Source organism: Hakea prostrata, chromosome 4 (assembly GCF_041222555.1).
Source record: "Hakea prostrata isolate BN-2017 chromosome 4, UWA_Hpros_2, whole genome shotgun sequence".
Classification (NCBI taxonomy): domain Eukaryota; kingdom Viridiplantae; phylum Streptophyta; class Magnoliopsida; order Proteales; family Proteaceae; genus Hakea; species Hakea prostrata.
The window spans coordinates 4,013,737-4,039,413 of NC_142603.1; the positions used below are offsets into that span (position 1 = coordinate 4,013,737).

Consider the following 25,677-nt stretch of genomic DNA (forward strand, 5'->3'; position numbering starts at 1 on the left):
ATACTCTTTAATGGGCAACAGGGGAAACATCTACATCTCAAAAACAAGCCTCCTCCATGCGTGTTCAAGGCTTTTTGCAGACAATTATGAGAGCGATTTGTTTGAGTTTCTGAGGTTATGTTGAGAAGAATTGATCCTTGGAGGCAAGAAACATTTCACACCAATTCAAAATGATCTAAGGGTTATTTCTGGATTTCGAAAAAATATAAAGATGTCAGTCAGTAAGACATTAAAGCAAAATTTAAAGTTAGGTTATGTTAATATATATATATATATATATATATTTTTTTTTTTAGGTAGAAAGTTATTTTTTTATATAAAGAAATTGGGATGTAGATATAACATGTGCGGTTGACAATGGTTGAACCATGACCTCTCCACATGAGGTTTTCAACCATTGTTAGGTTAGTAATTTTGAAAGTATAGAAGATAAAATACTAATTAAGTTAGAATAAAAGGCATCAGTAATTCTGATAAGGGGTAAAATGGACATTATATTGACATTATTATATGCATCTTAACATCATTAAAAGGGCAATAGTAATTTCATCAAAAGAAGGGTTTATCAGTAATTAGCCTATAATACAGGGATGCAATAATAATTATGCCAATCTAAAATTATTCCCTCCATGGCCAAGCCTCTGTTCTTCTGGCACAGTCGCCAACGCCGATTAAAACCCTAGACCCTTGCTCCTTTCTTCTCCGTCGCCGTTGCCGATAAATTTCAGGCTGGCCTCTGGCGGCTGTGGTGGAGATTACTTTACCTCCATTCATTTTTCTTCTGGGTCTTCTTCGTATCTTTTCCTACCGAAGGCGATTGCAGTAGCTTGACCATCTCCGTGTGGCCAGCGAAAACCTGTCAACTCTGTAAGTGTTTCAGATGCGTGTGACCTCTTTGTATTGCTCATCTAATTTTGGTCTGAAATTGCTTTCGTGATCTGTGAAAGAAAATATTGTTGGAGCTGAATGGGTGCATATAACGAACTAGAGTAGAATTTAAATACCCTGACTTCTTGCTTTTCCTTTTATTTTCTTCTTAGTTTCCATTGTTCGTTCTCTTCAATTTTTATCAGGAACTTCAAGTTATATAATTTCTCTGGCAAGAACCTGTTTTAGAAGCAGTTTTATCCCAACTCGATCATTCCAGCCCAGATTGATAAGAAATTCGGTGGTTGATATTCTATGGATATTTAATTCCTGCTTGAATCCAACGTAACTCTTGAAGGGCCTTTTTAGTGCACTGGGGGAGTTGTCTATCGGAAATTTGCGTGGTTTGTCTGCCTCTTGTTCTGGCTGGAGGTTGAAGTTGTAGGTTTTGTTTTAAGGCCTCATTTCTTAGTTTCAGAAATTACCCCTTTCTTTTACCTTCCATCCACTTATTAAATATTTTACGTACCCTTTCAAGTTTGCTTCTTGATGATAAATTAGAATCCCTATCATATGCCCTTCGCTATACTTGCCTAGTAAAGCCTTGAAATTCTGGTTACTTACTATTGCGTGATACCATGGATTTGAGTTATCCAGTATTTGAGCGGGCTCTGAGCAACCTGAAGAGGGTTGTCAGACATGGAATTCCATCCAAAATGGATGTTGCTTTCACCCCAATAGGAGAAGAACCCTTTGAGGGTAAGGTCTCTAGTTTGATGCACTGCAAGTGCCCCATCTTCTGGAGAGATGAATTTAACTGGTTGGTGTTTTCACAGAACTATCAGTCTCCTTTCACAATTTTTTAATATTTTCATTTTTCTTAATAGAATTGTTATCAACTGTATTTCAGAACTGCTGACTGGTGATGAAAATAAGGTTGATCAGGCACTGGGTTTTGGTTCAATCCCCGGTCTAGCTTTAAAACTGTGCTGGATTTTATTTTTTTATTTTTTATTTTTCCCCCCTGTTTCTCAAGGTTCTTTATTGCACTTTGCTTTGGATACTTTGTAAGTTTTATTCCATGTAGAAACTCATTTCAGTAGCAAATAGAAATGTGTTAATGACTTAACCCAAAGATGCATACTCTTTGGAAACTCAGTTCATTTGTGGATTGCTGCTAGGAACTGTAACCTGAACAGTTAAATACGGTACTACAAATGGTTAATTGTACTATCACAAAGGATATCTGATGCTACACTCAGCCCAACTAAAATTTGCCTAGAGTACGAGAACATGCAATACAGAGTTTTCTTGATGTGGGATACAGCTTGACAGACAAAGTAGAGGTCTCTATCTGACACTCTTCAGAACAATCAATTGTGTAATTTTTATGATTAAAATATAGCACCATAAAAAGTTCATTATTTGGTTGAAATGACGATATATGTCACCAAAACATTAGAGGGGGAGTTTATTTAGAAAATAGTAAGATTTTTTATGATTGAGGGTTTGTGATACAAATAATTTTTGCTGTGATCAAATACATCATACTATGCTAGTCACATTATTGATCAGTTCAATGATGTTAAATAATACTGCCCTTTTACTCTGTTTTCTTTGGGGGAAGGTTTGGGGGGGTCCCTTTTTCTTTTTTCTTTTTTTAATAAAAAAATTCATATATCTCACAGTTGTCTTGAAGTATATAAACCTCAAATTTCTGAATCTTGGGAACAATGCTTGATTTGATTAGCCAGGACGGTGAGATGTTTTGGGTAGAAAGCTAGCATATTCTGGGCAATATTTGACATGCCATGTTGGAACTACCTCATATATAAAATACGGAAACCTGACCTATAACAATTTTTGTCTCAGTTTATTGGTACCAAGATATCTGGGTCATGAATTCTGGTCTTTACTGAGTTCTTGAACCATGAATTACCCCATTACATCATGAAACAAAACCAAGTTTAAGTCGTTCAGGGCACATACAAAACTGGCCAGAAGAGATGGTTCTTTTGATGTGAGGCACAAATTCAAAGCTGGGAATTTCGCTTCAATTGTTTGTTTTTCTCCTTTAATGTGCCTTTGTGTTTTCTTAAGTTAAATTGGTCCCAAATAATTCAATCTTTTCTTCTTTTCTTTTCTTTTCTCTCTCTTCTTTTTTCCCTTCTTTTTTCCCCTTTTTAAAAAGATGAAAAACTAAGCTCTCTATTGGGTGGAGACGCTTCGGAAGAGGGTGCTGCAATGAGATAGCTGAAACCTCTTTCCTTTGAGAGACTGAGCAGCGACAACAGAGTGTAATCTAAACATTTAGCATCACGACTCTGTCGGACAAAACTCTGTCGAACCCTAGAAGCAAGGAGATCCTTCAAACTGTAGCTGCAACTCCATCGATCTAGGCCTTCACGCCTCTAGGTTTTGAGGAGACAAAAGTAAAGCCAGATCTACAGTGGTTCAAAGAAGAAATAGAAGAAGCCGGCAACTGCTTGGCAGCTGGTTACTAGGTTTTCATCCGGTGGTTCTGGAGGCAGAGAGATGCTAGCGGTCCTTCGTTGTGTGTCTCTCCGCCTCCTTCTCCCCTTCTCCTCTCTCTCTTCTCTCATTCTTCTCCTCGACTGGTGTCTCTGGAGGTGTAGAAACGCTGGTGGTCCTCCGCTGTGTGTCTCTTAGCCACCCTCTCCTCCTTCTCTCACTCTTCTCCTCCTCCTCCTCCTCCTCTCATCGTCTCCTCTCTGTTTCGGTAGTTCTCTAGTTGTGCTCTCTTATCTGAGCACCTTTCTCCTCCCTCTGGTTTGTTTTTGCAGAGGCTAGGTCGATTATTATCTCAGATTTGAGATCTTCTCTCTTCCCTTTGCTTCTCCTCCTCTCTTGTTCTCTCATAAGGTTGGGTCGAACTTGCTCTCTTTCCTTTGATTCTCTTCTTCTCTTTGTTTCTTCTCCTTCTGTTTCTTTGGTGGAGTGGTCGAGCTACATATTAATTCTGTCATCCGAACTCCCTCTCCGCTTCTCCTCTTCTCTCTCCTCCTCATTCTCCTGTTCTCAAGGCCTCTGTATATACAAAAAAAAAAATAATAAATAAATAAAAGAAGAAGAAGAAGAAAAAAAAAGGGCGCGGGCGCATTTGAGGTCGTTTTAGGGTTTATCTTTGTTTGTTGAGGGTTCTAGTCTCGATGGCTCCTTGGTATTAGGGGAAGCCTTAGGGGTATCGTTGGTATTCTCTCCGACTTGAGTTTGAACTCTGATACAGATTCTTCTCCTATCTCTGTCTCTACTTCACTCTCCCTCTCCTTGTTCTGTTTCTGAGATCAACTTCATATCGTTGAGGGTTCTTTTCCTCTTTGGCCTCTTTTGTGTTGGGGGGGGGGTAAGCCATGGAGCCATTGTTGTTGATCTCTCCGTTGCAGGCTTGACCTCAGATCCAAATTCTTCTTCTCTTCCCTTCTTGTTTTTGGGGTTTGCTTCAATTCACCGAGTGTTCTTGTAATGCCCCCACACCTTTTTCTATTATTATTTTATTATTGTGGGTGAACGTGTCATTGTGGTCAAGGTCAGACATCGCTTGTGGGTCCCACAACAGTGGAATTAGACTGAACTGAAGATGAAAAAATGATCAGCGTAAATTTCTGAACCCAGAGGTATGAATATTCACACTCCAAAGTGGGCCCTGTGTAAGTAAAAGAGTGGGCCCACGAGCCCATAAAGAAGCCCATTAGGTAATTATATAAAGATATATATATTATATATGATATATTATTATATATATTATATATAAATATATATTATCTATATACGTGGGACATGAGGATGTGGCATTGGGAGTTGGGGAGAGTGGTATCATTTAATAAGAGAGAGAAAGAAAGGGATGTGGCATTTTTATAAAGTAGTAACGTGGTGATCCTTATGTATATCATGTTTGGATTGTACATAATGTAATAAAGAAGCAAGACAAACATAAAGTCGGTGGAAGTAGAAGGAAGTAGAAAGGGAAGATAGAGAGTTGCAGGGGAGAAAGAAAAAAAAACGAGGAGAGGAGAGGAGAGGCGGAGAGAAGAGTGAAGGGGAGAATAAGAAAAGCTGCAGAAAAATTGAGGAAGGAGAGAGAGTTGAGAAAAATGATATTTGCGTGGAAACAGAGAGAGGTAAGTTGAGAGAATAGCGAGAGGAGAGAAAAGTGAAGAGAATTAAGGAGGAGAAGAGAAACGTGCAGAGGAATGAGAAGAGAAAGAGGAAAGAGAAGGGAAGATTTCAGATTTTCGCAGAAACGGTTAGAAGATAGTTAAGGAGAAGAGGAAAGAGGAAAGAGGAAAGAGGAGGAGTAAGAGGAGAGGTGAGAGACGAAATAGAGAAGTTGCAGAGGTAGAAGAAGAATAGGAGAAAGGAGAGAGAAGGAGCGGAGAGGAGAAGAGAGAGAATGAGTGGAGAGAAAGTGGAGAGAAAGTGGAGTGAAAAGAGAAAGACAAGGGAGGAGGAGACGGTAGGGAGGAGAGAGAAATGAGAGGAAAGGAGAAGAAGTGGAGAGAGAAGAAAAAGACAAGGGAGGAGAGAGAAAAGAAAGAGGAGAAAGAAAGGAGGAGAGAGAAAATAATATAAAAAAAGGAACATTTCCCTGTTGGCTCCTGCGTTTTTGTAATAGCCGTTGATTGACCGAGATGCAGGGAGAGGGATTTTAACGGAATTAGAGTCAAGACACACACACACACATGGAACAGGTAAGTGATATTGACCACCCATGTATGTTATAAGTAGGTGATTCCATTTAAGAGGCAGGTAGCATTCACATGCTAATAAAGAATTGATGTTATTGATTCACGTATGTAATTTATGAAAATGCATAATGTATTGTTTTGTAAACGGAATGGAAATGCATGGGATTGGATGACAGCTTAATGATTTGACTGAACTGCTTGACTTGGAATGCTACTAGTATTCTTGAACTGTTAATTATGAATTTGAAATGATGCTTATGCTTATCAGATATGGAATTGTCATGCTCTCATATTTAAATGATTGAATTGCATGAATTGTGTTCAGATGGGACTGAATGATGCTTGAAATGAAAAATGTACATGGAAATAGGCAGAGCATGGTAAGGCAATTTTGGAAGTGAATATAAGAAAGAGTAAAAGAATAAAATGTTAAAGGCTTCTGTAAGACTTGGTACTTATGTACCCAAATGGGAGGGCATGAAGCAAGACTGAAAAGTGAAAAGAAAAGAAAGGAAATAAAAGAAATAAAGAAAGGAATAAAATGTAATGGCTTCTGTAAGTCCTGGTACTTATGTACCCAAATGGGAGGGCATGAAGCGAGACTGAAAAGTGGAAAGATATACTAGACTGATGATGGCCTCCTGTAGAGAACACCTAGCCTTGAGCCAAGAGATTGATGCCACTTGTGTGGTTGAGACTGATGCCACTTGTGTGGTTTAGACTGATGCCACTTGTGTGGTTGAGACTGATAGTGCTCTCTCTACAGGTAGCGCTTAGGTCTAGTTTAATGAAAAAGGAAAAGGAAAAGAAAAGGAAAAAGGAACAGGAAAAGGATAAAGGAAAGGGAAAAAGAAAGGAAAGTTTGGAATGTATGATGTTATATGATTTTGATGTGATAATTGATGCATAATGAACTGCCTGACTTACTTACATGGTTGTCCTTTATTGCTTACTGGGCTGCAAAGCTCATTATTGTAAATGTTGACAGGTACTCAGATTCATGATAAAGGCAAGGTGTTGCCACCTGTCAATGCCTTTAAAGTTGAAGATGTAATCTCATATTCCTTTTGTTACGTTTGATGTTTGTATAACTGGACTATGCATATATCTATTATTTTTCCGGGAAAAATGTTTTGTCTAGCATTTTGTTTTTATTGATTATAAAGAGGTATTAATGAAGAGGAGCTGTCACGTGCCCTAGTGGAATGTACATGATGTGGGCCCCACCAAGCCTTTGAAAACTGGGGTCGTGACAGTTCTAGCCATTGATGGCTTCTCTAGCTTTGGGGGAAAGCCATGAGGACTATTGTTGTTGAACTCTTTGAATGTATTTTGAACTCTGATCTGTTCTCTTCGTATATTCGCTGCAATTGTGGTGCTACTACATAGGTCCATGTGCATTGTTATAAGGAAGGCTTCTCATGGCTAGGATCGAACGGGAGACTGCATTGGTTTAGATGGGGCCCTTCCAATGTATGGCTACAGGCCTCTTGTGCTGTATAACTAGTTTGCTTTTATTGTTGCTCTCAGATGGTTTCTAGGCTCAATGCCCCTTACTTTGGCATTGGGCCACTTGTGCTTGTGTATCGAGTTTGCTTTAATTGTTGGTCTTAGGTAGTTGCTTGGCTCAATGCCTCTTTGGTTGCTTGTTAGTTGAGGCACTTTACCTGGGTTTTGTCGCTTGTGCTTTTGTATTTCCTTTTTTTTCTCTTTGGTAATGAATTATTAATCATCCAAAAAAAAAGGGTCTCTATTGGGTAATTGAAATTAGTAATATTATCCTTGTTTCTCAATGCCCAGCTATTTCACATTCTTCATTACTACTGATTAACATAGAAAGTGGAAGAGGAAGTGGAAGCGTTTATTTATTCTAAAATTTTAAACTAGTTTCTATTACTTAAAGAATAACCAAGTTAAATTGTCAGTGTGCTTCCTTAACTAGGAATCTATAATTATACAAACTTTGAACCATTTGCAGGTGCAGACATGCTTCTGCACTATATGCCTGAATCTCCAAAGATTGTAAGATCCCGAATGGTGGAGCCTCTGATTGGTTATTGATGGGCTCCTAATTCAATCACATCTGTAGAAACTATACCTTTTACCATGCTCTTGATCTGCAACCTTCACTTGTTTTTTCCTTGTAAGAAAAAGATAGCACCCAACATATCATTGACCACATGTCATCATCCTGTATGGCACATGTTGCATTTTTTATTTGTATATGGTGAAGGAAGACTTTTAAGGTTTCAAGATTCATATGGATCATGTATCAAGGTACTCTTTCTTTTTCTCTTTTCTGAGGACATTCTGACAGATTGGGATTAAATCTTGGTTGGCTAGTATGTGATTGGACCACACTGTTGAATGATAAAATGAGTAATGCTAATTCAAATGGATCCATTGATCCAAGCATACTTGCAATGAAAATTTTGAATATAGAGTTGTTTGGAACTTAAGGGGGTGTGTTTTTATAAATTTGGGAAAGAGCAGTTTTTTCTTACAATTCATCGTGTCACACCATTTAGTCTTAAAAAGAAGCTCACCTTGTAACAAAAGGCAAGGAATAGAACATTGTCTTTAGTCTCCAGTGCCCAACTTGGAGGTCTGTGTTAGGTTCTTATTGTTCTAATCTTTAGGTGTGGCCGATGATAAGGCACTATTTGGGCCAACAAACTATCTGTATTCTTATTTCCTTCCCTTTAATGTCATGATTTGTTTATCATTCTAATGTGTTTTGAGATATATTTTAAATGCATGTGTTGGTTACTGCAATTGGTTTTTTAAAGTGTACATGCAAAACTTGTGTTGCAGAACAGTAATCTACACGTTGCGTAGCCATGGCAGATGCAGAGCCAGTCGTCAATGTTGAATCAACATCTTCCATGATAGAACTACTTGGGAAGGCATTTGTTGAATTTGAGTCTTACAAGAATTCCTCTGAGGATACAGTTCTTTGGAAGGAAATTGAAGAATATTTCCACAATCTTGAGGAAGCATTAAAGAAGAAATCCAATGAGTTGAAAGAAAAGGAGAAGGAATTTGAGGAAAAACAATCCCAAACTCGCACATTACTTGTGGAGAGAGAAGTAGTTGTTGCTGCTAAAGAACAAGCTTTATTGGATCTAGTGCAGGAGATAAAGGATGCTGCTGTTGCTGCCATTGCAGAGGCTCGAGAGAAATATGAGCCCCCATCACTAGAGACTGAAGGTGCTGAGGATGACAGAGAAAACAAGGTAAGAAGCTCACTTGATGGTGATAACAATGCATCCCTCCCTGATTTGGAGGTGAAATCCCCTTATAAATCAGGGGTTAATGCTGATGCTGTTGAAGTTAAGCCCCGTCCAGAGCTGACGCAATTTTGCGAACAGATGGATGTAAAGGGGCTTCTGAATTTTGTTATGGAGAATCGAAAAAATTTTGCTGCTGTACGGGGGGAAATTTCTGTTGCATTGAGAAATGCAACTGATCCAGCCCGTTTGGTGCTGGATTCTTTGGAGGGGTTTTACCCTCCTGATGAAACTGCCCAACAAAGTAACAAGAAGGATGCAGCCCTCCAGGGCATGCGCAGATCATGTATAATGTTGATGGAATCTGTGGCCCCCTTGTTGATGGGGCCTGAGCCTGGTACTGGTCACCCTTTGAGCCCTGAAATCAAGCAGCAGGCCAAGGCAATTGCTGATGAATGGAAGCCCAAGTTGGCTGGTGTGGACATTGATGCAGCCAATGGAAATTCATTGGAAGCAGAGGCATTTCTGCAGATTCTTGCAACATTTAGAATTTCTTCAGAGTTTGATGAAGAAGAACTTTGCAAGCTTGTTCCTGCTGTTGCTCGTCGCAGGCAGGCACCTGAGCTCTGCCGTTCTCTTGGGGTAACACACAAAATGCCAGGTTGGTGTTCTGTAAAACTGACCATAGTGTTGCCTAGGACCATACCATTTTAACTTAGGCTGTTACCATTGGCTGTGTGCCATTACATAAATCTGTTTCAGAAGGCTAGGAGGGGCAAGCAAGGATCGAATTATCCATGATGAGTTTATGTTTAGTAGTGTCATCTAATTATTCGAGCTTCATTCGTTCACAGGTGTTGTTGAATTGCTGATCAACAGCGGAAGGCAAATTGACGCTGTTCACTTCATTCAGGCTTTCCAGCTTAGTGAGAGCTTCCCTCCAGTGCCCCTGTTGAAAACATACCTGAGGGACTTGAGGAGAAATTCGCAAGGAAAGGGTGGTTCAGGAGATGCTGCTGGTCCTCAGGTGCTTATCAATTTTCTAGCCAGTAGAACATAAGAGGTTCCACTTTTTCTTTCCCTTCTTGCCCTTCCGTTCTTGTTGAGTATGTGAAGGTACTTAATTTTATTTCATATCCAGGCTGATGTAAATGCACAAGAACTTGCTGCACTGAGGGCTGTCATCAGGTGTGTTGAGGATTACAAGTTTGAAGCAGAATATCCGCTGGATCCGTTGCAGAAACGAGTGGCTCAACTGGAGAAATCGAAGGCTGAAAAGAAAAGGATGGGAGAATTAGCAAAGCATCAACAACCAAAGAGGACTAGAGCAAATGGAGGATACTTTGGTCCTCGTATGCCTGTTGCTGCTGCTATGGACAGACAGCCTCCACTTTTCAATGAAAGGGGAGCTTACATGGGAACGGCAGAAAGGTATCCTCATGCTGCTCCAACTGCTTATGATTATCAAGTTCAAAGCCAGGGAGCATACACCCAGCAGCAACCAAATGCACCAATTCCATACTATTATCCCCAAGATGATAGGGCTACGGCTGGCACATACAATGCTCCTCCATCAAATTATGCTGCCTATATGGGTAGTGGACTACAGCCCTCGCATCAAACATATATGTAGTGCTGGGTCTTAAAATACATTAGGAAAGCCTTTTGGCATTGGGATGTACAAGGAAGTCTAAGGCTGTTCCAGAGAATCTTGTGTAACCATAATGAGAGACAAGTGCATTTAACTACTTGTTTGGATCTTAGGTTCGACACTGGACATTAGGGAATCTGTTGGGTTTCCCTTTCTGATTCCATTTGCAAATGGGCTCTATGATAAACATTAACCTGGTTTTTGCTAGGTAAAATTGTTTTTGTTTTCTTGAATGGTGTATGTGGGCAGATGAGTCATAGTTGAGTCCATCCCACATAGAACTATGAAAGCATTGGCAGTTTTACTGGATTTGTTTATGGAAGTTCCTTGTAGGATGTCCAATGGTATTAAAGAGTTTTCTGCCTGCAAGGTTGGAACAGCATAAACCCAACTTGAGTGTTTATCTCCATTGAAAGGCTAACAAGTCGCTTGAGAATGTTCAGTTTGAATTTGGCAGTGACAAAATTACCAAAACAGTTGAAGAGGAACACTGAAAAACAATCTGGTCCATGAACTTGAAAGAAGACTGTTGGAACTTGAATTTCACTTGTCAATACTCTGTATGGCCCTTGAGAATTCTTACCCTGACCTGTATGGCCCTTGGTAAACTGCTATACAGTCTGAGGCCACTATTGGTGGAAACCGGTCAAACGCAAAGAAGCTTAATGGTGAGGAGAAAGTATGGGGAATAAGGTAATAACTATGGTATGGTACAGTATAAGAGGTAACAGTAGTCATTCTTTATCTATAAATGCCCCCTTTCCTCTCGTATTTAATGAGGTCAAAACCTTCTATATTTTTCCTAAAAAAAATACTTTTGAAAGATTTTTTTCCTCCAAAAGAAGAAGAAGAAAAATCTATCGCTAGTGAACAAGAAATCATATTTTTTGGGGGAAGAAATTATTAAATGGGGTCCCATATGTTATGGATAATAGAATAAACTATATCTAATATTTTTATGGGCGGTGGGGTTTACCGTTTATGCATTGAAATAGTGCATGCATGCATGCATGTTGCGTTATCGTTCGTAACGCATGCATGGAGGCATGGAAGTTAGGTTTCTTCTAAATCTTCCAGTGTCAGTGTTCTACTCACTCAATTTCTTGCTTCCTAATTCAAATCGGTTGAAAGAGGTAGGTCAGATAAGGAATCTGAAAAGAATTGCCGTGTGGATCGATTGGATTTTTTTTCTCTTTATATTTGAATGGAAACAAATTTCGATCAAATCTTCAACATTGTATTTTAAAATCCAAACCCTGGCTTCCCGTAAACCCTCCAAAACCCTCGAAGAGCGAGAGTATGGAGAGGAGAAACCACGAAGAGGAATTGGCGAGGCTCTGTCGAGAAATGCCCCTCACTCCATGTCCATCTCCGTCTCCATCATATCTCGGAAACCCCTCTTCATTTCAATCTCCTTCTCACCGTGTAATTGAGTCAACTCCTGCTTCTCTCGCCTCATCGTCTTCGTCTCACCCCTCTTCTTCTTTTGTTTCCCGGGTTCTCCCTTCCTTTGAAAATAATGTATCTGGTGCTGCTGTGGTCAACAACCCTGTTGTATCTAATACCTTGATTGGTCAGGGCGAAGGCTTTCTTTCACTGAATTGTCAGGAGGTGCAACAAATGATTATCGCGTTGGAGAAATGGAAACTTCAAGAAGCTATTGCAGCAAAAATAGCTACGACTAGGCGTTTTTCTTTTCAATCATCAGTGCCTCAGAATCTTGCTAGCCCTCGATCGAATCCCATTTCTATCGTCGACGAACCCATTCAGAGGTTCAATGTCGATAATACCAGCGTTAATGGTTGTTGGGACTGTTGCCGTCATCACCGGCTCTCAAGCAACGGCTCCTCGCGGCTTCCACGACCATCCTCCCAAGAATACGCCAAGCGTTCCTCGATGATGCTCTGTTCGAACAAGAACGAGTTTCGCCTGGATTCTAATGAGCATCGCAGAGTAGCCGCAGGGGATGACCGGTTCTTTGATCCGAGTTTAAATAATCCGCAGCGGCTGCAGCACACAATGTACTGGTCTTTGGAAGATTGGAAAGGTCAGATAGTCGCGCTGGCCAAGGATCAGAAGGGGTCTCGGTTACTGCAGGAAAAGGTCAGGGAGGGAAGGGTGGATGAGATCGAGATGATTTTTGCGGAGGTAAAGGACCAAGTGGGCGAGTTAATGATCCACCCTTGGGGGAATTACGTTGTTCAAAGCGTCTTCGAATTTTGTGCTGAGGAACAGAAGATGGATGTCCTTTGGATGATCACCAAAGAGGAATTCCAATTCGTCACTATCTGTTTGGATACTCATGGGTACTTCTTGTTTTTAGTAATTCCTGATATTATGGAGTTTCCTATTTCATTGATGATAAGGAGAAACTCAGTAATTCCTTGTATAAGTATTATAAGATATCCCTTTCTCCTGTTGCAGTACTCGTGTTGTTCAGAAAATGTTGGAGCACCTTCACACCACGGAGCAAATTTCTTGTGCAATGATGGCTTTAAGGCCAGGGATTCTCTTGCTCGCTAAGAATGTCAATGGTTATCATGTGTTACAAATTTGTCTCCGCCTTTTCACTCCAGAAGACAATAAAGTAAGAACTGATGACTTGTTCTTTTATCTGCCTAACTTCTTTATTTGAATGCCACTATATAGAATTTTCTTTTTCCTCGCACCCATATTTTGCTGTATCTTTGATTGTGTGTATGCTTTAAAAAACCTAGTACCCAATGCACAAGGCTCTTGCTTTCAGCAGGGTCTGGGGAGGGTCAAATGTATGTAACCTTAACCCTTAAACCTGTGACCAAGAATTCAGCAAGCAAGCCACCAACACAGTAAGCACTTATCATTCTTCTTTCTTGTCTCCTCCATTGCAGAATCAATTTCTTACTATATATTTGAGGCTTTTGGTTATATAAATTATAATGTGCTACCCGTCTAGAAAATATAGTACCAGTACAACAGATGGTGTTCTTTCAGATTTTTAATTTTATTTCTTCAAATATGTGAAATCTTCAATGATGGATGCCTGATGCAGCCTCGTTAGAAGCTATGGATAAACACAGTCTACGGGTATGCCATAATATGAATACAGGAATAAAGAAATCACCAGGGTAAAGCTATAACTGATCGAGGTTGTGATGAAATGGGTTTAAAAAGATCTTCAAAGACATTGGAAAAAAAGGAACCATTTGAGGTTCTGCCAAACGATCAAAGCTTGAATAAGCTCAGTTCAATTTCAGTCCTCCTTCATAAGAAACCAAGACCCTAATTCTGATCTCTAAGACTACCAAAACACTGGATAATTTTATTTGTAAATTACATCCTAAAATAAAAGATAAATAAATATCAAAGTGAATCCTAATCCGAGGTCGGATCAATTATGAACTTCTGAAATTAACAAAATCTAAATTAAGTTAAAGGGGGGGGTGGGAGTATTGGTAATATCGGGTAAGGCATGCTGCTTTCATGAATTTGCCTGAGGAAGGGGCTCTAGCCCCTCAAAATTGTCCAAGGATCAGACGAATCTTCTTTTGGTTTCTTTACAGAGAAATAAAAGAGAATTAGGCTTTGGAAACCATTATCAAGGATCAAGAAGGGATAAGAAGGTAGGGGTTGCATGACTTCAGTAAGTAGAGGAACTCAATCCACCATCTATGGCTTCAATCCTCATTAAGCATTGACTTGAAGAACGTTAACTTCGATGTAGTGCAGCTTCTATTGGAACCTCATACATTTTTAGGTTTCAAAGAGATGTGATCAACCAGCTAAATCAAGTTCAAACCAGAGAACCAAGCTCTGGTCCCAAGTTAGAAGTAAAAAATTGATTGATTCAAGTAAAAGTAGGAATGAGTTCTAGTTCTATGAGGGAGTGACAACTCCTCTTACCATTCTTGTCTTCCTAAACACCATTATTGGAATTACATAAGCCTCCCTGGGAAGGTAAAACGAAAAAGGAACAAAACATAAAATTTCAACTTAGTTTTACTTGTAACAAGTTAGTGACAAGAGTAACTGGAAACACCATTCTTAGAATTACATAAGCCTTCCTGGGTAGGTAAAAAAGGTAAATGAACAAAACACAAAATTAGAATTTGTTTGACTTGTAACAAGTTAGTGACAAAAGTAGCTGGACAATTTGGTGGGAACAGAGAGAGAGAGAGAGAGACTCTTTGGCTATATTCCTTGCATGTGCTCGGTGCTCTTTCCTGTTGGAGATTTTCATATTGTTCATGACTTTTTGCTTGACTCTGTTTCCCTGGGCACTCTCATCCTGTTTCTCTCCAAGTAATTGTTAGCACCACTACTAATGATAAGGACAATGATATAATAAATGTCATTTTTCTAAAAGGTGGTTAAAAATGAGGGTGGGATGGGGTGGAGACCATTCAAAAGTCAAACCAAATTTCTTTCCCTTTCGTAAGAAAAAGAAAATTGTTTGAAGTTCACCTCTCAGTCATTGTGGGACTTTTCAGGTGTATGTGTATCCTTAACCCTCATCTTTAATCTTGATAGCCATCTGCCTCCCTCTCTCCTTATCTTTGGGAAATAAGTAACAGCAAAGCCAAATAGCCTTTAAATAATTCATTGATAGAAAAAGCTTTTACAATCATGTTAGGAATTACATGTAAACCCCAACCGCATCCTTTGATGTTGATAGCCATCTCCCTCCTCCTCTCCTTGTATATGTTTATGCGGAACCCAAAGATAAGTAAAGCAAGGCAGAAAGCCCTCTTAAGTAATTTATCAATGGCAAAGTATGTTTACAAATAAGATATCCAGGGAATATGCATATAGCATATGTGCATCTGAGTTCCCCTGAGTATCTATTGACATTCATGTATGTGCTATGAGTTGATTAAAATAATGGTTGATTTGTGCTTTTGGTATCTTTAATGTGGATTCAGGATTCATGCACCCTACTTGGATTTAAAAAAAAAAAAAAAAAAATTAATTTACTTCCGTATGAATTTTGTGGTACTCTTTCTTTGCCAGTATATTCTGATGGAAGTAGCAAAGCACTGCGTTGAGATTGCCACAGACAGCAGTGGTTGTGCTTTAATTCAGTTTTGTGTAGCGAATACTCAGGGAGAAACAAAAGGGCACCTTATTGCTGAGATCATAGCAAATGCAATTGACCTGGCTAGAGATCCTTTTGGGTTTGTTGCTGTACCCTTATCTGTCTTCTGTTCCCTACCTATTTGGGTAATCTTAGTTATTGCAATCTGAGCAAAAATGTCATATTTTCTTTTAGGAACTATGTTGTGCAGTGTATATTGGATCTGGAAATGCCACATGTCGTGGATGCTGTATTGCAACAATTTAAGGGGAACTTTATATCCTTTTCTCAACAAAGGATCAGCAGTCATGTGGTAGAGAAGTGTTTGAAAGTGTCTACAAAAGAGCAGTCCTCAAAGATTATTACGGAGCTCCTCAGTAGTTCAGAATTTGTTTCTCTTCTAGAGGATGCTTATGGAAACTATGTTGTTCAGTCAGCTTTATTGGTAGCAGAGGTTAGACGTTCCTACTGTTCCAATTTGTCCTCAATCCTTGCTGTATGCTATATGTTCTGTTCTAGACATAGGTATCATCTTCCATCTTTGGTCTGTGTCATAAAGTTACATGTCTATAAATACAGTAATGCTTATAAATAAGTCATGAGAATTCTGTTTCCCCAGTAACTGCTCCATTTTGGTTCTTCTAAAAGTTATTCATGTGTCACATGTTTGTTGTTTATAACTTTGAAACGTTTTATGGATATGGTTTCAACCTTACGTACTTCCCTACATTCTCCTGAATTGGGAGTTGATATTGTCTTTCTGTTGCAAGTGCAGGGGGAGACATACAAAGCCATAGCTGCTCTGGTACGGAGTCGTTCTCTATCTATGCGCAGCAATCCTTATGGGAGAAGGATCCTAGATAAGATCAACGCAAAGAGGTAAGCTTTGTGTATGTAGATGTATAGAGTGGATTTTGGATAGTCATGGAAACGATTTGTAGGGTCAGCCTTGTGTTGACTTTTCCTTTTTGATATGGATTTATTTGTTGTTAAAGTAGAATTGAGCAAGTGTCAATTAAGCTGGGTCCCTCTTTAGGTAGATGTCTTTTGGTTGGCCATACGGTTGGTTATCTGAAAGACAGAAAGAGTGTAGACTGTAGAGCTTCTTCAAGATTTGCACACAGGGCAAGGGTTGAGGAACTGGAGACAGGGAATAATTTGCAACCTATGGATGTTGTTCTTTGATCTGTGTGTGTATACAGACATATAGTAGAGATGCTAATGGGTCTTCTTCAGACTGTATATTCTGACTTCTATCCACTGTTGCTTGTTATACATTAAAACCAATCTGGGTGATTATTAATGTAGTTAAATTTATTTACTTCATGTGGTTGCTGTTCATGAGTTCCATTCCAAAAACTTTGCTCTATTTCTGTGATGCTTTCATTTTTCCTTTCTTCCTTGCATAAAATCCACCATGGAGAGAGTGGTGAGACTTTTGGTGTTTAATTTCGTACTTTGCATTTTGAATGACAGTAGTATGTTTCAATGGCCTTTGTTTTCTTAATGAAATCATTGATCTCATGACTTCACAAAATTGCGAGAGGTCTGCTACTTAATTATCACCATTATAACTCCACAAGGTCTGCCAGGGCAAATGCCTTAGGTTGATACTATTCCTCTTCTTTCTTTTTTTTGGGGGTGGGTGGGGGAGTCCGGATCTTCTCCCTCATGGCTTCTTGATCACAAAAACCAGTGGGGCCCAAGGTGAAAAACACTTTTTGAAAAAAATAAATAAAAAATCTTTTTTTTTTACCAGTGGGCCCCACTAGTTTTTGTGGTCAGAAAGCCATGGGGGAGTATAGAGACGGGGTGATGATCTGGATTCTGGGTGGGGAGGTGTTAAACCATATTGATACTATTCACTTGAATAAAAAATATCCACTTTATTTTTAGCCATTTTGTAATAAATTATAAATTCCAAATTTGAATACTATAACGTTGCCTTTGCCTGTGAGTCAATTAGGAGTCAAATAGCAAACGATTTCTCCTGAGACTCAAGACAGTTCACACCTACCCTCTGTCCCACTCTTCATCATTCTTTTATATTTCAAAAGAAAATATTTGAAAATAAGGACATTATTAACTTATAAAATTATAAAAATAAATCAAAATATCCAGCTAACTCAATTTGCGCTAATAATTTGAATTGAATTTTGTGGATTTAGATTCTTTTAAATGAATACAAATGTGATTTAGATGCAATCATCTTTTTCATCCTCGGATGTCTTAGATACCTTTGTCATTCCATCTCCACCAACTACCTCATGTCGTGAGAGTAGTGGTCACTCTTCCAGAGGTGGAGCTGCACTTTGGGGTTTTTTGAGAAAATTTTTGGTCATTCAGCTTATTCCAATGTGAAATATCAATACTTGACCCTTCTCATATTGAGAAAAAGATTTTAAGGGGAAAGGCAATGGATAGAAATGTCATTATCTCCTTCCCCTAAATATTGAATCTTGGTTCCGTGGCTTCCGCCCGTGCCGTCTTCCACATTATAAAATAAAGAGTTAACTTGATAGTAATATGATTTGTAAATTTGTAAATCCATTATCAAGTTTCAATTTAATTATATCACATATTTGCAGGTGGCCTAGCTGTATATTGTATGTGACCTAAATAGTTGTTGAACTCCAAAGTCTTAACCCTAACTTAAGTGAATAAGACAAAATAGTAGTCAATACGTATTCAATGCACATTCGTATTCATTTAAGAGAATCTATCAAAAAATAGCTATCTACAAACCATCCAAATCCACTTTCATTATACCTGAAAACTAATAGGTTATTATCTGAATTGGATACAATAACTATCCGATCCATCCAACCAATCCACCCGCATGGGTGAGTAATGGCCTTTTCTACAAATCCACTAAGTGAAGGATAACCACCATGAATAGCCATTTTAAAAGTTTTACTTATGCAACACTTGCGAGCCATTCTGTTTTTGCATTGCACATTTGCGTGCTAACGATGACTATGCCATTTTACTTCACAAAAAATTATGCATGCCATGAAGATACAAGAAATAGAGAAATTAAAGGACAAATGACCCTAGATTTAATGAGGAAAATAGTTTATTTACTTATTTTATAATGGACTTCTTAAATTCCAAATTCGGATATTTGTCTTCCAAATCATACCCAATATTACATTGTGAAGAAAGCAAAGAGATGAAGTTCAAGTCAGGGAATTCAAATAAGTCATGTATCCCTCAGCAACACTTTCATCCATGAAGGTGTAATCTTCTAGCCCAAGCAATGGAGTTGCATTCAAAACATTATTACCCTTAGCTTCTTTGTTTGCGAGTGCCTCATTGTTCTTCTCCATATGAGGAGACTCCCCTTGTTCAATAAATATTTCTTGATGAGGTGGGGCAATAGGAGCTGCATTTCCTTGTGTTTCTTGAATGTCTTTGAGAACACTCTTCATGCCTTCACCTTTTAGCCCATTGGCTTCCGAATATAGAATGTAAATGGATCAAGATTAACTCTTCACATTTTCTCCATGGTTTTTTCTGCAGGAAAACCATTTAATTCATACTAAGATCAGACACCATGATCAATCCTAAAACATTGTCCATTAGAAGAACATGCAATTGCAATGAAATGGAGACAACCTTGATATTGTTGTCAAGATGATTGTACCATCTCTCTTGGCATTGTTTTCCTGATCTTGTCTTCATCACGGACGATATACAATTCCATTGCTTCTCTCCATGAGGCTGTACTAGAAACTCTAGTAATCTATAGAGGTGAATTGTTAGAACGAACACCATGTAAGTACGAATAACAGCTAAAACAAAACAATATGACACAAAGAATTAACATGCATCCTTCCTATATACAAATGTGATGAGCCATGTCCAAGGAAAATACTAAAGTTGCTTCATTGTGTAATGAAAGCAAATTACAATGGAGATCTCTCTTAAGATTCCCAATGGTGCTATGATCTCACACAGGGAAAACTAGGTCGACAAACTTCAAATCTCAGTCTTACTACATAACAGAATCCCAAGGCATTATAAGTACTTCTCCATCAGATATATCCATTGGGCAAGGATATATCAAATCTTGTCCGACCATTATAGATCTCAAGAAGCATTGATAGATAGATAGAGAGATGGTAGTGATTAGGATTCACCTATCTTCTTTCTGGGTCCATAACCTCTTCATCACTGGTGCCTTCTTTTTGAATGAACCAGCGAGGCATGTTTCTTCTGAGGAAGGCATTCTTCCAAAAGCTCAATTGACCAAAGAAGCACAAAGGATGCCACAAAAGAGGAAGAGAGCGAGGGAGTTGGTGTTGTGTGGAGTGGAGGGTAGGTTCACCAAATAAATAGCATTTTGCACCTCTATCATTGAAAAGTTTTAGAAGACCTCAGGCATGAAAATGAACATGTCATGGTTTTGATCCTCTGCTCGCTATCATGAGATGCCACTTGAACATGATTTGTAGGTCAATTTTGAATTTCAAAATGTCACCGTTGGATTGAATTTTGGAACACATCGACACCATCTGAGCGATGAATTGGAAAGTAGTATGGGGTGTTTGATGCAGTAGAGGGCCAGCAACCAATTTCTCAGAAAGATTCATATCTTAAATCCACTTCCATATCTTAACAACTACAGACCTTCAAAGTTAGAAAAGAGTAATTGAAAGTAATTAATGATTACTATGAATTTATAAGATTTAAAAATAAAACCATTGCCAATTTTGCAACCAATTCCATGTAGAAAGATTCATATTTCAATTAATGATTACTAAATGGAAAGATTCATATCTCAATTAATGATAACTATGAATTTACAAGCTTTAAAAATAAAACCATTGCCAATTTTGCAACCAATTTCATGTAAGAAAGATTCATATTTCAATTAATGATTACTAAATGGAAATATTCATATCTCAATTAATGATAACTATGAATTTATAAGCTTTGAAAATAAAACCATTGCCAATTTTGCAACCAATTCCATGGAAGAAAGATTCATATCTCAATTAAACATGAATATTTTAATTCCTAGAGATATACTATTCATTTCTTCTAATGTTCGTTTCAATAAAAATTAATAAAGGTGTGGGTCTCCTTAGTAGATCACAAACTAATGTTGGGTTCTCTTATTAGTCCATAAATATGATAAAATTCATTGAGAATCCAAGATTATATATTATTCCTTGCTTTGCTTCACTTGTAAGAAAGCAAAATATCTAAAAAATATAAGAAAGATATGATGGATTTTTGTCCTCCAATTCTTATCCCTCAACTTCCATCCAAAAAATTTACATGCATCCCATTGAAATTTATTAACTCTAATTAATTCCACTTTTCCTGATTTTTTTCTTTTCACTCCCCCTTTTCTCAGATTTTTCTTCTATTTTACACTCCTTTTATGGTGAACCTCTCTTCTCTTTTTGTAATTTCTGTCTTATCAGTTCAGTCCACTAGTAATGATATATTAATCAATTTGCACATTAGCTGAATTATTAAAAAAGAGATAGAGAGAATATTAAAAATTAAAATTAATACTATAATTAATGTAATTTTTTAAAACTAAATTCAAATTATATATAAGGTTATTGAATGCATTGGTAAATCAAGTAAAGCTATCATACCTAATTTTTTTCTATTTTGATTTTTTGCATTTCTTCTCTTTATATTCTTTTATATCGAACCATTCTTTCGTCTCAATGTTTTATTCTCTTATGGCATCTATAACAATTACCTTTGATTTTCGAGTTTAGTTTTATTTCTTATTTGAAATATAAAAAAATATACTCCATTTTGACAAAAATTCAGTTTACTTTTTTATCCAAACATAAAAAATAATATATATATATATAATGTGTGTATGTGTTTTTAGGCCGATATCAATTCTTTAATTTTAATAATTTTACTAAATTCTTCTTGAATATTACTGATTGGATTATTTTATTTTTATTATTTATTAGGTCTGAATGATATGACAAATCTTCATCTGTCCAATAAAAATAAAATTTCTTGGCCACTTAATTCACAGAGTTGATTCATTAACTTCACTTCATTAATTTTGATAAAGATGGGAGGATTGAATTTCAAACTAGGATGTCAATTGTCTAACCAAAATGGAAATTTTCTTCTTTTTCTTTTTTTTTGGGGTGGGGGAGGGGGTAAGAGAACAAAAATTATCCCAATACAAAGAAGGTGACTAGAATGGGAAGAATAATTCTAGGTCTTCAAACATGAAATCGTTTTCCTCATTTATCATCTCCATGAAGAGGAATTCTTCTGGCTGAAGCTCTGGAGTGGCATTGCAGACATTGTTCTTCTCGGCTTCATTAACTGCACTCTTTTTCTTCTCCACATGATGGGAACCTTGTTCAGGCTGTGCAGGAGGAGCATTCGAAGCAGCAAGTCCCTGGGGGGTTTCTTCTACATCTTTGAGAATGTTCTTCATGCCTTCGTTTGTCACCTTACAAGTACTACTCTTGATGTAGTCTTGTAACAACGGACTTGGATGATACTCGTTTTTCTTCAATTCAATCTTCAGTTGTGATTGTTGCTTACGTTTGATTGCCCTCCAATGGTTTTTAACTGAATTCCCAGTTCTTCCGGGGATCCTTTTCGCAATCTCAACCCAACTGTTTCCGATTTCAGCTTGTGCCTTGATCAAAGCTATTTCCTCCTCTATGCTCCATGGTTCTTTCTGTAGGGAAAACCATTTGATTCAATTCTCATAAAAGATAAAACATAAACTACCATGCAACTAGCAAAAAGAACATGCAGTCAGCATGAAATGGAGACAACCTTAATATTGGGGCGAAGGTGATTATGCCATCGCTCCCTGCACTGTTTTCCTGACCTAGACTTCATCAGTAACGCTATAAGACTCCATCGCTCTCCATGGGAGTGTACCAAAGATTCCAGCAATCTGTGTATTGGATTTTTATCAAGTTAGAATAGTTTTAGAGTTATGTTGGCTTTCTATGTTTTCATTTTTCCAAGTTACATATACTTTTTTCATTCAATAAAAGCACCCATTATCATATGAAATAGAAGAGCAGGTGGGAGGTATACAACGAAATTGCTTGAGTCATGCGCATTAACGATCAAACGAGATTTCGGTCAGTTGGATCGAAATCTCGACCGAGATTCCGATCCAACCGACCAAAATGATTCGCTTGACAGTCCTGTGTAGGACTGAAGCAAAGTTCGGTATACACGCACTATCCTCAAGGGAATGAGTTGGGATGACCCATCGATAGAGGTTTATGCTCCACCACACACCTCGTTGGATCCTCTACTCGTCATGGTAGAGGTATGTGCTCCTTTGATGTTATCTCATTATACAATAGGAGAATGGGGCTCATCTCAGAGTACTGACAAAACGAATCAGAGATTGAACCCCTAAGGGATCCATGTGGGTCCCACTCCTATTACGTGGTAGAGAAGTAATAGGGGAACACAAATCTCTCCTCTGATGGGGAAGTGATCTGGAATCTTTACTCCACCTCTCCATCACACATGAAGAGTGGGGTCCTCCTCTAAATTCTGATAAGAAAAAGGAACTCTCAATGGGCCACCTTTTAACGAGTGCTAAAGAAGTGTTAAGGGTAACATAGACTTCTACTCGACGGGTAGAGGATCCGGACTCCAAAGAAAGACCCCAACTCTTCCTAGGGTAATGGGATGCCTCCACATCATACAAGGGGTGAAGGTCCCATTCTAACGCTTAGAACCTCAAGAGTTCAAAGGAAGGACCTCGGACCCATACTTTCTATGTGGTGTGGAGCCGTTCCTCTCCCTTGGGGTGGCTAATCCAAACTTAGGGCCGGTGGATAGGTGGGAGGGAAATGGTGGTCATAATTAACAATTCATCACCTATCCTCTTCAGAGGTCCATAGCTTCTTGGCAGTCGAAGGCTTCTTGAATATTCCTGCGAGGCATTTTTCATCGAAGGCAACCATTTTATCTCAAGAACTCTTTGTGACCAAAGGGTGGAATATCAAAGATGGCAAGAGAGGAAGGTAGTGAAGCTTGTGGGGATGGGAATAAGGGGGTGAAGACAGAAGTAGCCGAGGTGGGTGTATAAAAATAATGGCACTTACCATAAATACAAATCTAATATTGGAATTTAACATTTATTTCAGTAGCATTAGCAGTTAAGGTATCCAATTTAATTCTAACAAAAAGGAAAAAAAAATAGATCCACTTTAATTTGAGGCATTTTGCAATAAATGTATTCATTATTTGGTAAGCTTATAAATTATGTATTCCAAAATTTGATTACATAAGGTTGCCTTTGCTTGCGAGTCAAATGGAAAATGATTTCTCCTAAGACTCTAAAGAGATTTCACACCTACCCCCTCTTCCACTCTTTATTTTTTTTATCTTTAATTTTCTTTATATTTTCAATAGAAATTCACGAAAACAATGATATGATAAATAAAGAGCTTGAGAAGTGGTGGTCCCTCTTACATAACATATAATAAATAAAGTGTTTGAGAGTAATATGACTTTTAAATATGTAAATCCATTATTAATTTTTAATTTTAATTATATCACGTATTTGCAGGTCTCCTAGCTATATATTGTGTGTGACTTAAATAGTTTTTGAGCTCCAAAGTCTTAACCTTAAGCCGTTTTTTTTTTTTTGGATGATTAAATCTTAACCTCAAGTTATGTGAGTAAAACAATAAAGTGGTCGATGGAAAATCGAAAATTCATATTCATTTAAAGTAATCTATGAGGAAAAATAACTATCTAGAGACTATTCAAATCCATTTAAATCATGCTTGAAAACTAATAGGATATTATCTGAATTCATCTGAATAAAATTGAATATCGATATGATAACTATTCCACTCAAGTTTGACCATCCTACTTCTATGGGTGAGTAATGGCCTTTTCTACAAATCCATAAGGTGAAAGATAGCTACTATATACAACCATTTTTTTCAAAGTTAACTTACTCAGAATTTGCCAACTAGTATTTCTCTGCATTGCACACTAATGATGATTATGCCATTTGCTTCTCCAAAAAACAGTTCTTTCACATTGCACACTAATGAAGGACAAAAGTACACTAGATTTGGTCTTTCAAATCATACCCAAGATTACAATGATAAGAAGGCGAAGAGATGAAGCTCAAGAGTTCAGGGTCTTGAAATATATCATCATATCCCTCAACGACACTTCCATCCATGAGGGTGAAATCTTTTGGACCAAGCAATGGAGGAGCATTCAAAACATTGTCACCCTTAGCTTCTTTGTTTGATAGTGCCTCATTGTTCTTCTCCATATGAGAAGACTCCCCTTGTTTAAATAATATTTCTTCTGGAGAGGAGGCACTAGGAGCTGCATCTCCTTCTGTTTCTTGAACGTCTTGGAGAACACTTTGAAATATGTCATTGTATCTCTCAGCAGCACTTCCATCCGTGATGGTGAAATCTTCTGGCCAAATCAATGGGGGAACATTGTTTCCCTTGGCTTCTTCATCCAAGAATGCCTCATTATTCTTCTCCATATGAGAAGGCTCCCCTTGTTCAAAGAATATTTCTTCTAGAGAAGAGGCATTAGGAGTTGCATTTTCTTCTATTTCTTGAATGTCTTTGAGAATGCTCTGAAATATGTCATTGTATCTCTCAGCAACCCTTCCATCATTGAGGGTAAAATCTTCTGGCCAAAGCAATGGAGGAACATTATTACCCTCAGCTTCTTTGTCTGAGAGTGTCTCATTATTATTCTCCATATGAGAAGACTCCCCTTGTTCAAAGAATAATTCTTCTGAGAGAAGGCATTAGGATCTGCATTTCCTTTTATTTCTTGATTGTCTCTAAGAACACTCTCATTACCTTCATCTTTTGTGTTACAAGTTCTTCTAATATAATCTTGCAATGCAGTACTTGGATGGTCGTGGTTCTCCTTTTCTAGGTTGCGCTTTATTGTGTACCAATGGTTTTTTATGCAATTTTCCGGTCTACCAGGGATCCCCTTAGCGATTTTAACCCATTGGTTTCCGACCTTCAAATGCATTTTTATTAAGTTTAACTCCTCACTTGTTGTCCAAGGTTCTTTCTGCGGCAAAACCATTTGATTCATAATAAAATCAAGATTAGACCCTGTGATTGATCCTAAAACATTATTCATTAAACCAACATGCAAATGCAATAAAATGGAGACAACCTTGAT

General features: G+C 38.0%; 2 protein-coding genes across 3 annotated transcripts; both read left to right on the forward strand.

Annotated features, from left to right (window-relative positions):
• Positions 1-375: 375 nt before the first annotated feature.
• Positions 376-10,776, forward strand: LOC149017174 (FRIGIDA-like protein 3). Of its 2 annotated transcripts, none has more exons than XM_089151496.1 (4): positions 376-867; positions 8,388-9,464; positions 9,658-9,830; positions 9,945-10,776. In XM_089151496.1, the coding sequence occupies exons 2-4, from the start codon at positions 8,414-8,416 to the stop codon at positions 10,434-10,436; spliced, it is 1,716 nt and encodes a 571-aa protein (XP_089007622.1). In that variant the 5' UTR covers positions 376-867; positions 8,388-8,413; the 3' UTR covers positions 10,437-10,776. The 2 variants fall into 2 exon arrangements, with proteins under 2 accessions (XP_089007622.1, XP_089007623.1); XM_089151497.1 differs by having other exon boundaries at positions 8,393-9,464.
• A 660-nt stretch (positions 10,777-11,436) lies between these two features.
• LOC149017175 (pumilio homolog 12-like) lies at positions 11,437-16,794 on the forward strand. The gene is made up of 5 exons (XM_089154151.1): positions 11,437-12,760; positions 12,879-13,041; positions 15,444-15,607; positions 15,703-15,961; positions 16,283-16,794. Exons 1-5 carry the CDS (start codon positions 11,754-11,756, stop codon positions 16,388-16,390), a joined length of 1,701 nt encoding a protein of 566 aa, XP_089010277.1. The 5' UTR covers positions 11,437-11,753; the 3' UTR covers positions 16,391-16,794.
• The last annotated feature ends 8,883 nt before the right edge of the window (positions 16,795-25,677 follow it).